Consider the following 14,383-nt stretch of genomic DNA (forward strand, 5'->3'; position numbering starts at 1 on the left):
TTGCCAAGACTTGACTCTATCGGGTTAGGCCCATGGGCCCAATGAGCCACCCGGCCCATGGATAGGTCTACTCAAGAGTGATTCTAACAAAGCAAGACTTCATTCATATAAGCTTGCCATGCTTGGAGCTTATTACGTTAACATGAGAGAATCTATTCTATATCTATCCTATCCTAAAATTGAATAAACAAAGGCAAAATGAGCTGGGGGACACTGCCTAGAGCTGCATGATCCTTTATCCAGTAATAACTTTCCATCAGATCCATTGGTAGTCCACAAGAGTTGAGTACGGGGTCGAAGCCATCAATTCATGCGGTGTCATGACTTGGAAATTTCGGCATCTTCTGCAGATATTTATGTGTTATAAGCTTTGAACCAGTAGATTGCTTTTGCCCCTTTATGAATTGATGGATGCCTGGATTTCCTCCAGTGTTTTCCCTTTGGTTTCTGGGACAAACTTTGCCACGAATAGGACAGTCATCACAGAGAATCCGGAGTAGACAAAAAAGGTGCCTGAAAATGACAGAAACCAAACATGTTGAGACAGAATCAGAGTTTAGTTCTGAAACAGTTACCAGGTTCTTGCTTTATTCACCTGAGGGACTCCAGCTCATGAGAAAGTTGAATGTGTAGGAGACTGCCCAAGCACCTAGCCAGTTCACCAGGACTACCAAGCTGCCAGCAACTCCCTTGACATTTATGGGGAAAATCTGGGCACACCCAAAACAATAGGTTTTCAGTTTAATTCTGCACTGTCCTTGTCAGAATCCTAATTAATTCCTTATGGCTTTATCTGGTTTAAAGTAAACAAGATTAAGAGGATCCCAGCTCACCTCAGACATAATTACCCAAGGAACTGCTCCCATTCCAATTGAGAAAGATGCTATATAAATCTGATAACATTGGAAAAAATATGAAAAATAGAGTGAAAAAGGGACAAACAAATAGTAAGATCTTAGACATATTACTTACCAATACTCCACCAACAGCTAATATTGGCACCCATTCAGGCAAAAGACTGTGGTCCTGATTCATAAATCATTGAACAGATTGAACAACTGAAACAGGAAGGGCTAGACAAAAGATCATTTCACAGATAGACAATTATTACGACTTACCTTGAGATAGAAAGAAGTGCCAGCAAGAAAGCAGCCAAGAAATGTGCCAGTGGCAGACACCTGTATATGGAAAAAGCATACGCTCTCATACCAAATTTCCCTTCAAAATTCGAGAGGTAAGAAGAAAACCAAAACATGATGGGATGACTTTTTACCATTATGAGTGGTCTCCTTCCTGACCTGTCCATTAACATTGCTCCAGCAATAGTTATAGGGACCTATAAAATTTATTTTCAGATGGCTGAGTTAAGAAAGGAAAAGAATTTTCATTGAATTTTTTTTTTTTTATCAGAATGACAGAAGGTAATTACCTGAACACAAGCATAAGCTATGGTTCCAGTTTTTTCTGAAGAAAGGCCTGCAATTTGTTTATAGAGTTTTGGGTTTCAATATGGAAGTCTAATGACAACGGGCATTGAAATAAGGTGCCTAGAATCTATTGTTTACCAGCTGATGCAAAGGTTTCACTTGCATAGAAGGTTATTCCATTGATTCCTCCAAACTGTTGGAATACCATTAATGCAACTCCAATCTGAACATCATACAGAAAGGTTGTATCAGAAACCACTAAAGCAAGAATCTTTAATTCATCAGATGTCAAGAAAGAAGTAACTCACAATCACTGAACCAAAGTATTTTGGTTGAAACAAGTCCGATATTCTAGTTTTGGGAAGGCTTTGAAGAGTTTCAATGTATACCTGTTGAGACACCAAAGTAATGAGCATAGCTATTACATGTATGTCAACTTGGTACTAGTGATTTTTCAGTAGTCTATAATTGAAGGTAAATACTTGAATTTCTGCAGCTTCCTGAGTGATATCAGCATCTTTGCCACGAAGTTTTCGTAAAGCAACCTGAAATTCTTTGCTGTGGCCAACCTTTGCCTGCCATCGATGATTTTCAGCAGTTATGCCATGCTTTTATTTTGTTTATAGAAAGTGTGGAAGTAGTATCTATTGAAATGCTTACCAGCCATCTAGGAGATTCAGGAATGAAACAGAGACCAACAAGCAGGAAAATGCATGGCACAAGTCCTTCAAAAATAATACCAACAATTAGTTTAATAATCTTCTCTTTGGCTTTTGATTATGATTAATTGCTTTGATAATTTACGTAAAGAACATAGATCACAATCTTGGTACATTTACAAATTTGAAGAATAATTAGGATTACCAGTCAGAGCCAGTGCCCTCCATGGTATGATTGTTCCTATTAAAAATGCAACTGATGAACCAGTAACAATCATGAGCTGCATGGAAAAGAAAGTGAGGAGGGTGAAGACAGAGACCACACTGCTAACCATTATTCAGAAGTCTTATGATTCTTCCAGGCTCTCACCTGATTCAATGTTGCGAGTCCTCCTCGGAGATTCTTTGGTGCTATCTCGGCTATGAAGATTGGAACCTGTTCATTTAGTTGGTAAATTTATTAAAACATTACTTATCAGTTATCAGTACTCTATCAAGAAATACATAGTTTTTTCAGAAAAATTACCACATAGGAGAAAACTCCAATGCCATATCCAGTGGAAAACCTTCCAATATCCAGTGACAGAGCCCCCTACATTAGGAGACATGCAAATGTAGGTACTTTATCAAAATTTTTTGATGGTTTTGCCAAAATCTTAAGTAGTCTGAGATGAGCAGCAAGTGCATACCTTAGAGAAATATACAGCAAGCCATCCAGTACTGCAGAAAGCAGCTGACAGTCTCATTGCCTGACTCCATGAAGATTCCAGGAAGTTTAGTGCAATGGAGATAACCAATTTAAAAACTCTTGCTTTTTTGCAATCACATTCTGAAACTTTTAACATACCCCTTTTCGACCAATGAGGTCTGCAATCCGACCACTAGTGACAGCACCAAGCATTGCACCAATTGTTAAGATAGAGCCAAACATTGAGAACTGAAATTCTGATAACAGGTTAGTGACTCCTTATGTAATATGGAAGCATTAATCAAGAATGGAAAGAGAAACAGAAGGCCAACCTCAGCTAGAGACAGATTAAGATCTTCCCTGATAGCAGATTGAGTGGGTGCTGAATAGCCCACCTGCCAAAAGAATTAGCTTAAGCTGAACAAACCTTTTGTTTTTTTGGTTGGTTTTTTGTTCATTTTCTAGTTTTGGCTCCTAACCAAAATGAAAAACAAAAACACAAAGGAAAAAAGAAAAACAATTTAGTAACCAAGAACTTCGTTTAAACCAGGAGCTACCTCGAACTGATGAAGGTGAAAGAAAAAAGAAGAGAAAAGAAACAGAAAACTTGGTTCTGAAAGCTTTAATGACAAAACAAATATGAAGTTTCAGAGAAGTAAAGGTACTCACACAAGATCCGAATTCAAAAGAACCACAGACAGCAACAAATGTGCAGATCAAAACCATCCAAATGGATCCACTTTCATCACTACCGACAACCGTTTGCTCTTCAACAATCAATGGTTTCTCTAAATCTTCAAGGCCATTAATTTCACCTGTTTCAACATCTTTCAACTGCCCAATTGCCATCTCTCTCTCCCTCTCTAGTACACAACCTGGGAGTCCAAGCAGAAAAAGAAAGCCAAAAGAGAGACAGACAGCCAAAGTAGCAGCCAAGGTGTGCGCGAAAGCCAGATTTGAAGATGAGCTTTATATAGACATCACCCCTTCAAGATTTTTCTCACTCTTCGACATGTAGATATTTTTATTTAACTATTTAGACAAGTAAATGGCCATCCATGGCTTTCTTCCTTGGCCCTTTTCTGTCTTCACACAGAAAAAATTTTATTATTGGCGTCATATTTAATAGAATATTTGTCTTGTTGTCAATGATTGAAGAGTGAGTCAGAGGAAGATCAGCCCGCCATTGGCAGATTGGCAAAGGGCTGGATTTCCATGTGAGAACGAAGCTGTCACTGACGTGGTGCATTGTAACTATGGAACAGCTTTATCTTCGTTACACATTCATCAAATGGATATCTTGAAATGCAGAAGCCGCAAAAATTCTATTGGACATTTCTGATACATTTTGCTTAGTATTATAACTTCATAATTGACCTTAAAATCAATTGGTCAAATGAAAGCATTGGTAGGCATTTATGGTAATCGTTTTCGTGTTTGACTAAAATTGTTCGCTTCGATTTTATCAAAATCTTTTATATATATACTCTTCATCTCTACATATGTGTATTTCTTTAATTTTCACGAAAATTAAAATAAAAATTTTGATTTTGATGAATTAAGTTGAAAAATTATGTTATTAGTTGTTTAAAAGTTATTGGTATTAAGAAAAAGGTCAAAAAACTATTACTATATTAACATTAGCCATTTTTAGTAAACATTAATGGTATTCATGTCAAAAGAATGCCTATATCTAAAAGAAAAGAAAAGGGTAATTGCTGTTTAAATGTAATTAGAGGATAATTAAGTAACTTCCACCATAGATATTTGTTAAGGGCATAATTAATGTCGTACACCTACTATGATCTATTGTAAGCAGATGTGGTCCCAAATCCATTTGCCATTTAGTTGAATTTTTTCCATTTAATTTGACTAATATGCTTTGATTTTTTTTTTTTGAAAAAAGGTTGAAAATAATTTAGAAATTATAGGTAGTTTAACTCAATATTTCCCATTAGCTTTTATTATTTAAGAAGTAAGACATTTTACATAATCAACCATAAAATATTTTACATGAAAAATTTATTTTTTCTATTCCAAATAGTTAAAATTCATGAAAACCTTTTTTGGAAAAAATTTTCCTTCCTACCAAACAGAACCTTAATTGTATTGAAAAGAGCAACTAAAAAATCAAACTTAATACTATATGATTTTCAATAATGGACATTTATTTCACAGTTTATCCAAAGATTTTTTTATGGTAATTAATGTTTAAGTGCTTTTATAAAAAAATTAAAAAAAAAAAAGTCTTGAAGGTTATGTATCACATCATGAAAATGTTAGTACAATGATGAGAGTTTGGTATATGTGATTATGTGACGGTAACCTATCTGATGTATCTAATTAATGTGGTTGGGTGTTCAAGAAAGAAAGAAAAATAGAAACAACATAGTACATGAGATAGGCTTAATGACATTAACCAGCCTTAAGCTGAAACTACAAGTGACAAAAAACTTTTTGTTGTATCTCAAAATTTGTCATGTATTCATAATTGTTGCAACTTGTGCTGTCACTCTCTAATGTACGTCCATTGACACCCTATTGATTATGATGGCACAAGATTAGGGTTATTATTATAAGTATAACTTTAACCCCTTTTTTAACTTATTTAATCACAATTATTAATAATTACCCTTGTTTTCTTTATTGATAGACAGCTACCTAGACAGCCCACAAATAATCATTAAGGCAGCAAAACCTAAAGTTTTGTTGCCACATGATTAAATCAAGAATCAAGGGACTTAGATTAAATTTTTGTTTGGGGAAGTCCCATTTCGAACAAAAGGACAAGATTTCAATCGACAAACAGGAAGTAACGTACATTAAAAAAGAAAGTTAGGAAGCTAGCTGTATGTGACTTAAAAGCAATTGTTTTCCCCGACATGCCTTTGTCAATCTGAGTCAGAGCCTACGCAAACCATAGCTTCTATTTCCTCAACTTGGGGTAAGATTGGTGCCAAATTTCGACCAATCTTGTTTATTTTGCCAATTTTCCTCGTGGCTCATCTGTATGATTTAATATGTAATATTTGTTTGTTTATTCAGATTTCGCTGATCTTATTAGGAAGCTTCATGCATGGTGACGGGTGAACAACCACTCCAATCCATGGAAGTAAACGTTAAGAAAGGTTCAGTGAAACCTTGGCAGTGCATTATTGCCGGGGATAACAAGTAAAAACTAGTACAATAAATTGAAGCTCAATCCAAGCTCTCTTTCCATTCAAAGTTTGAGTAAAGAGAAAACCGATGTTAAGAGAAGGTTTGGGAAATCCCAACCCCATTTCTGCGGCAGTTCAAGAGTTTCCCCGGGGAAAGCTCCACTAAATTGAATTGTTCTCATCCAAAGCCTGTTTTATATGTAGAAATGCCAAGGTCTGGAGATATGGCTACTTTTCACAAGGAGAGGGATGGAGCTAACTGAGCTGCCCAATACAGAATTGAATGCCAGATAGCGTTCAAGTTTTGGGGTCGGACTGTTTGGTTTGAACTGGTGTGATGGCCATGGTCCATGGATCGTAATTGGCTGCTGCTTGTAGGAAACTTGTAACATTCCTACTTGTATCGCAGTTGATGCTCTTACGATCTTTCAGTTAATATTATTGGCTTTCATCTTTCATTGTCGTCTTCTTTGCCTTCACATCCTATCGACGCCTCTGCAAGACCAGTTTGTCGCAATACCGTTCTGTTCTGTTGTGTTTGTTTTTCTTTCCTGCTTTTAACCAAATAACAAGACCAGGTTTGTAGTCACTGTTGTTGGCGAGTTTGAGAAGCTGAATATTGATTTAGACTTGGTTTCGTAACCGGAAAATAACTTGCCGAAAGAAAAGTTTTCAGTACATGGATAATGCTTTGAGAGCCAACCTATGGAATAGAACAAAATAATACAGGGAACTACGAACACACTAAAACTGCTTAACAATTGTAGATTTAAGATTTACAATAACTGAGGTCCCTCAGTCTTACATTCAACATCCTGCAATATTGCCATTCATACTTCTACAAATTCTAGATTGCCCATTTTGTCAGATGCACTTGGATCGAGGAAACAGAGGTCAAATAAATCGAAGAAATCAAATTCAAAACCGGGGAGTACATTCACATGCTGAAGCTTCCGACAGCCTGATTTCATCAAACCTAACATACATTATATATTTACATATGAGGAGATCCATGGCAATTATTTGGTTTGAAGACCTTATTCAACATCTACAACCCTGTCGAACAAACACCTCCGTATTGTTACTGCAAACTCACCAACTTTGTTAGGGTGGAAAAGGACTGCACACATCCCTAAGCATATAGCAGCAGTAGCAAGTATTAATACAGCAGGACGAGATCTCAATGTTGTGGCGGTGAAAATGGGACTACATGATTTTCTTGGGCACTCCTTGTTAAGGTTCACATTCATGATTATTTCTCTATTTAAAAGCGGAACAGTCTCACTTCTAGTGAAACTAGTTGATGCCGTCATTGCTCGTAATTTACCATTTGTTCTTTCCTCCAAGTCCTGCAAATAAAACAACATTATAAGCATGGAATTAAGTATAATATGTAAAAAGATAAATAAAATGACCTCAAGAGGTTTCGAAATCCCTCTTATATTCTCCTTGATGATATGTTTTGTAATGAAATATATTTATTCCCTGGTTGACACAAAGTAAAACGCTTTTTATGCATTAAGACACCATAATGCTCAAAATTCAATAAAGCATAACACCAAATTTGTAGCACACTAGAGAAGTTTTAACACGTCTCAAATATTTATACGTAGCAGATGCTATGGCAGAAATTTCTCAAGATAGGGAAACATAAAATATGCTCTACACAAAACACTACTACATTTCTTTCATGGCCAGAAGAAAGAAAAAGATCGTAAACTTGGATGAAGACGAAAAGAGAGGGAGGAGTGCAAAGAGTGCCACAGCCAACCATCAAAGAACAAAGTGGATTTTGGACAAGTGTGTATAGCTCACAGAATGAAAAAGAATAGTTTTAGGGAGACAAGCTTGGAAAAGAGAAAAAAGAGAATGAGGTTTAAGGAGAGACAAAATTAAAGAGGATTGACCAAAAGGAAGAAAATATCAACAGGCAAACACTGCTCCACAGACATGGTGCATACTACATGGATCATACAAAACCATTGTGCCTTATTTAGAACATACAAAACAAGAAAATAAAAATTGGCTTATTTAATAAAATTCAGTTCTCACCTGAAAAGCATTTGGAACAACTGATAGCTCATCATCTTTAAAGCTGCTCTGCAAACACCAATTTCTTTCTCGCTCGATGTACTCTGAATGCAGCACTAGACTTTCACCTTTCTGAAGTTTGATACTAAGGATGTCTCTAGCATAATCCATATGTTTCTCGAATAATCTTATGTCAGAATCATTAGCTCCATTAAACCCAGTCTTCTCCACCAGAATCTTCAGATTTTGTAATACTTTCTTCAAAATGACTGTTGATTCGTTGTGTATGAGAAAACTCAATAAACAATTGAATCTTTGAATTTGAGAAGAGGCCATCATCTCTTGAAAATTTTCCAGTTTAGGCTCCCTCAATAACCATGCTATATCTAAAACAAGTTCAGAATAAGTTCTTTGTCGCAAACTTGAAGCTTCGCATGCCTCCAACAATGACCCAGTTGCAGACATTTTTGATCCTCCCGGAAAAAGAGATGCATCAAACCTCTTCTGTATTGACTTCATCTCAGAACAAACTTCCTTGTCTCCAATTAGGACAGGAATAAAATTTGATAATCCAGACTGATTCTCAACCTACAAAAGACATCCATAAATGAAAAAAATGCCCCAATAAGAGAACTCAAACATATTAAGTCAAAACCTCATCCAGATCGATATAAATTTATCGCACCTAAACTTAGGGGATAAAGTAAATGATTTGATATAATTGTAATAATCTTATCGCATGCCAGCAATAGCTAAGAAGTATTGGATGTGAATAACATTGCCTCTATCCATTTAACAAGATAAAGCATAGATTGAAATAGAATTGTCAAACATTCACTTTGAGATGAGACAATTATCCAAATATTCAGACAGAACTTTCACAATACCCACCTCAATGAATGCAGGACCAAAGAGATCAGGTTCAGTTAGAGGGACGTGTATTTTGTATAATCGATGATCACAACTAGGAGAATCCCCTTTACTCTGAACATGTGGGGATGCAACGCAATAATCATACGCCAGATACCTTCCAGCAAAAGATACTAGAAACCTGGAATAATTATCATCTTTCTTAAGCTTTATATCATAATAATTCACTATTCTGACACAACATAAAGGAGATTTGAAAAGAAATACAGTTCCTATAATTGTCAACTAAAGATTTTTACAGAAAGAAAAAAAAGTAATAAATGCGATAAAAATCAAGAGGAAAGAGAAATTTTACACATAATAATTTATAAAGATAATACCCATACCGAAATTTGGGCTGCAGCAAATTACTTCCACAAGCAACAAACTCCATTGGCTTGCCAGCCTCAAAACATGCGGGATAAACATAATGAAGTCTTGGGGCTTGCATCTCCATATCAATTTTCACCATAGAAGTTCCATCTACACAAGCAAGATACATTAATCACACTAAGAGGTCTAAATGGATCAAATGCAGCCACCTAGAAGACTGAAGAATTTAAAAACAAGGAAACGAAGCAATTTAGAATAAATATGAAATCAAGAGCCTAATCCATGATACAAAATCTTAACTCCTATATGCATGCTGCTAAGGCTGGCACATGACCGCACATAAGGAAAAAAATTATTCACTGGAAATTATCTTCCAGAAATGTCAATATACCATCGCTTCAAAGCTTTTCAAATGCAGACATCGAAATGTAAAATGAAAATGAAAATAATGTGTTAGTGAAATTTACATGTTATTCTCACCTTTCCTGGTACGGAAAATCATGTCATTCAGATAAATAGTCATGAAGCCTCTCCCATATAGCATCCTTCCAGGCGTAAAGACAAAGTCATGCATGTAGGTCATGGGATTTTCAGATAACTGTTTGGTAGAAGAAAAAAATGAGGTTAGTTCCTGTCAAATCTGCCAAAAACATGAAAGAGGACAGAAATGCAAGAGCAATTGACAGAAAAACTAATCACAAGGTTGGCCTACATTCATATTGACTATCGACATTAATTAAGTACAAATAAGAGCATAAAACACTCAAGAACATAGCATATTTCCAAATTGTCTATAGAGATATCTAGGGAATTTTCCTAATGCACATCCACAATAACCAACAAAATTTCCACACTAGAACAAATTGCATTCTTATGTACATTCTAAGTTATTTGATGAATATACCATATAGGCATATACCAAATGATCATTTGTTGCTGATAAACACAAGCAAGTTACAAATACCAGATTAACAACTCAAGACTTCCAAAACTATGTAGTTAAGGGAATATCAGCAAAAGCTTTTTCTCCTTACATTTCTGGCTGAGAGAAAAAGAAAGAGGACAACATGTTATTGGCTTTAAACTCGGATATTGATGTGTGTGAAGTATGTAGGCAAGTCTGTATGGTCAAAACATGATCAAATATAGCTTAAAAAGAGATCAAAACCATCTGATTGAACTGTTACCTTGTTCCACATATTCTTCGGCATTGAAATAAACACAGTTAAGATTATGCAACCAGGGCGGATGTAGCCTTCCAACTCAACAGGCATATTGGCCAACCATTGAAAAATCTGTAGATTCAGTTAGCCACATGTCAATCAATTCCTCAGATCTCTAACCACAAAAAATGGCTCTACTTATTTAAATACTAAACTGTAAGAGTAATTCTTTAAATACTTGGTGCCGAAGTCTTCGAGGGAATTCTGCCGGATTCCAATCATAAAGCTTGAATGAGATCCTGCCTGTAGGGCACTATAATGAAACACACAATCAATAAATATATCACTGGCAAGCTTCCTCTTATGAACAAAAACTGAGATAAAATGCAGATAGCATAAACAAATCAAAGAACCCACCATAGATGAGTAAGCAGTCTTATTGTCACAGGAAGAAGTAGAAAGTGAGAACTTGGAGTCATCTTTCCTTCCATCCATTTCAGTGTCAATAAGAGTTACAACACTATCATTATTAACACTCTGTAACATGGGAGCTGAGCAATGAGTGGAACCACGCCCGTCTTCAGACTCGAAGGCTGCTTCTTCTTCAGCTATCTGGCCACTCAAGCTTGAACCATCTGTATAATACATAAGAACACATTATCCAACATGGAAGGAAAACTTGCAGCTCCTACAAGGAAGGATGATTCCATCCACAACTAGCTTCATTAAACTAAATTTATATAACCTTTTCCTGCTTCACCGTCACAAGCAACATCTTCACTCTGCACAGCCCCTTGGGATTCATCGTTGGCCACAGTCTTAGAACCAACAGGCTTCCTACGTCGTCTATTGTTGTGACGCTCTAGTTTCCTTCGGCAACTCCTTTTACCTTCATCAAAATCCGACAGCAGGTGAAACCTGACAAGTAATTGATAGACAAAATAAACAGTTCAATACAAGAAATAACAATAACCAAAACAATCCAGCTTTTACATCTAACCATAAATAACAACTTCATTCATGGTCTAGAATTCAAAATTATCACTTCTATAGACTTCCATTAACCAAAAACACAAAGTATGTATTCAATTGTACATTCCGCTGAATTTGCAAAGAGGGAAAATTGAATTACAACTTCAAGGCTCCCTTCTGTTGTTATTTTTGCTATTTACTTTTTTGCGAAAATTAAAATGTAATTCTAAAATTTCACTTCTAACCTAAAGATACAAATAAATTATGCATTCAATTATACTTCATTAAATCCTTAAAAATCAACAATAAAGCATAAATTATAAGCAGATTGACTTAAGTTTAACCTAAAACGTGAATGGCAGAGGCAAAAAATTAGCAAAAGTAAGAAAAGAGAGTACAATAGAGCTTACTTGCCACACTGTTGGCAATATCTCTTGGTTTCTCCATCGATCAAAACGGTGCTCGAGTTCGCGCATCGGAGACAAACCCTATGCCTCCTATGGTAACCTTTAAGCTCGCTAATATCCGCTTCGCAACCCGGAACTTGGCACCGACACGTCCCTGACCCGATCCTACCTGTTCGGGCTCGCTTCTTCCCCGGCGCCCCCGCCTCTTCCTCTTCAAGCTTCTCGATTTGCTCGTCGATCTCGGGGCACGCGCACGGAATGCGACCAGCTAGAAAATTTGAACAAGTCAACCTAGGGTCCCGCTTCCTGACACGATCCGGCCCGGGAACTGGATCCGAATCCGGAGCTGGAGCTTCTAAAGGATAAAGAGATAAGTTCTCGTCGTCAAAGGAGATGGAGAAGTGATCGTCTACGGTGAAGTCAAGGAGATCGCCCCAGTCCCAAACGGAGGAGGTCGGGTCAGCTTCGTTCACCCCAACATGAACGTCCATTTCTGGATCCTTAGACCGACGAGCTCCGCGTGGCGTCTGCGTTGTAGGAGAAGATGGAGCTCGTTCCATTACAAATAAAAACCCTAAAAAGTCCAGATGATTTGGTTAGTGGTGGTTGAATTAGTTGACGGAAAAGGGAAGAAATCGAGGAGGAGGTCGGGTCAGTTTAAGATTAGGTGGCGTCTCGAGTCGAACTCGTTCCCTTCTTTTTTTTTTTTTACTGTATTCTTTTTTTTATTATTAATAAATTAGGCAATTCCGCAATTGTGGTTAATGTGCCGACATGGTATATTACGGTGCAACGCGCAGGAGAGGCACGCGCTGGGTTGTGAGAATGCGTGGAAGGGAAGCGCGTGGGAGTTGGAAGGTAGAGGATCGTTGTCGAAAGAAATGAAGAGGATATGTGATGACATGTTTGCTCCAATAAAGTCGGATATTATTGGGGAAGATGCTTGTCAGAAGCCAAAAGTCATACATTTAGATGGTGCTGCTTTGGCCTCAAAGCTGTCCAAAGGATTTTTTCTTATAAAGTTTATTATTATTATTATTGCCTTTCATTAAAAAAAAAAGCATATTGTTATGCCAAATAATAACATATTTATAATTAATATATTAATTGTTCTTAAATTTAAAAATATTAATTTAATTAATCTTAACAAGTGTTTTAAGAGATTCGTTAATTTTAAAAACATATGATCTTTTTATTAAATATGCATGTAGCATTTTTTAAAGACGATGAATTTGTGTAAGATTTAATGTTGATTTTTTATTTTTTTTTGTTAGAGTCTAGATTCCTAAGTTAAGTTACATTGATTTTGAATAATTACTATTGTCAAAATCGATTCCAATATCAACTCTCAAACAAACAACCCCAATCTTGTTTCGTTCCTTGAATTAGGGTTGATGTTTATCACATTACTCTATTGGTAAACGCAACTCAATGATTCGACGAAATATTCAAGATCAATAATATTTTAAATTAAGATAAAATTGAATTTCGAACATATTATTGTTGTAGATAAAAAAAAATGAATTAGTTTGGTTTATAGAAAATAACTCGTAACATATAATTTTGTTTAATGGTAATGATTTTTACAATGATTGAAATTTTAAAATTAAATTAGAAAAGCAAAAAAAAAAATTCATGATATTCATTAGATGCCTTGACAATAACTTAATGATGGCGATTAAAAATATATAAGAATATTAATTGTCACTCATCAATTGACCATGCTTGCCATTATCATTACCATAAAATAAAATATTTTCATTCAGCAATTTCCAATTATTATAATAATTCATGTTAAGTTTGAAATACTGAAATCTGTCTTTAGTTGGAACAGGATTTTGCATGAAAAGGTTGAGGATTGCTTTTGAAGTAAGGATTATTGACCAAACTGTTTGCATAAGCTTTAAAGAAAGAAAGCAACTACCAAAGATAAGGCTGAACTTACCTTTCAATTCATAAGCACAACCCAATCATGACAAGCTAATTGTGTCGAATTTTCATTTCAGCAATTCAATTTATTATTTTCGTTAAATTAAAATTAAAATTTTTAAAAAAATTATTAATTTAAAAAGTAAATAAATGCAACATTAGTATATAAATATTTTCTTAAATGGATAAAATTCAAAAGGGTACATCACAATTGGATTAAAAATAGTAATAAGTTGAGTCCTGAAATAAGATATTGATAAATGTTAGATCTTAAAATAAATAAATGAATATATATATATATGTAAAAGATTGTATTATATAATTGAGATAAATGTCATATTTACTATTGAAGTTTTGATGATCACATTATTTTAGTTGGTTAAAAGTAAATAAATAAATTTTCAATATAAATATATAAGTAAACACACAAAGTTCAATTTGAGTTTGAAATTAGTTTAATCTAATCAAGGTGCAGTAAAATTTGTTTTCTTTTTTTTTCAAATTGAACTTTTATATGAAGAACAAAAATTTGAATAAGGCTTTAAATTTTTATTTTTTTTACCAGTATAAATATAGAGACTTAGTAAATCCTGAATCATATAATAATAATATAATTTAATTGAAACTTTCAAGTTAAATATACAAATTCCAGAGGCCTAAGATATTATTGGAAATATCTTGAATATTTGATTTAATGATAATCGAGA

At 35.1% G+C, this 14,383-nt stretch overlaps 2 protein-coding genes and 1 long non-coding RNA gene across 4 annotated transcripts; 1 reads left to right on the top strand and 2 right to left on the bottom strand.

The window, feature by feature from the left end:
• Positions 82-3,811, bottom strand: LOC18603403 (sugar transporter ERD6-like 16). 2 transcript variants are annotated; one of them, XM_007035362.2, is made up of 18 exons: positions 3,444-3,811; positions 3,107-3,169; positions 2,934-3,023; positions 2,776-2,835; positions 2,613-2,678; positions 2,457-2,522; positions 2,292-2,367; positions 2,088-2,152; positions 1,910-2,002; positions 1,736-1,816; positions 1,566-1,650; positions 1,430-1,476; positions 1,274-1,336; positions 1,119-1,178; positions 973-1,026; positions 834-893; positions 596-710; positions 82-513 (listed from the first exon to the last, which is right to left on the bottom strand). In XM_007035362.2, exons 1-18 carry the CDS (start codon positions 3,621-3,623, stop codon positions 398-400), a joined length of 1,440 nt encoding a protein of 479 aa, XP_007035424.1. In that variant the 5' UTR covers positions 3,624-3,811; the 3' UTR covers positions 82-397. The 2 variants fall into 2 exon arrangements, with proteins under 2 accessions (XP_007035424.1, XP_017975706.1); XM_018120217.1 differs by having other exon boundaries at positions 3,107-3,248; positions 3,444-3,791.
• On the top strand, positions 5,682-6,521 carry LOC108661790. The gene is made up of 2 exons (XR_001927622.1): positions 5,682-5,718; positions 5,820-6,521. It is a non-coding gene; the product is annotated as an uncharacterized LOC108661790 (long non-coding RNA).
• Positions 6,678-12,480, bottom strand: LOC18603404 (squamosa promoter-binding-like protein 7). Its single transcript, XM_007035363.2, has 10 exons — positions 11,751-12,480; positions 11,114-11,286; positions 10,786-11,003; positions 10,607-10,681; positions 10,393-10,500; positions 9,686-9,803; positions 9,220-9,355; positions 8,855-9,014; positions 7,985-8,551; positions 6,678-7,281 (listed from the first exon to the last, which is right to left on the bottom strand). Exons 1-10 carry the CDS (start codon positions 12,305-12,307, stop codon positions 6,970-6,972), a joined length of 2,424 nt encoding a protein of 807 aa, XP_007035425.2. The 5' UTR covers positions 12,308-12,480; the 3' UTR covers positions 6,678-6,969.

The sequence above is a fragment of the Theobroma cacao genome, chromosome 4, assembly GCF_000208745.1.
Source record: "Theobroma cacao cultivar B97-61/B2 chromosome 4, Criollo_cocoa_genome_V2, whole genome shotgun sequence".
Classification (NCBI taxonomy): domain Eukaryota; kingdom Viridiplantae; phylum Streptophyta; class Magnoliopsida; order Malvales; family Malvaceae; genus Theobroma; species Theobroma cacao.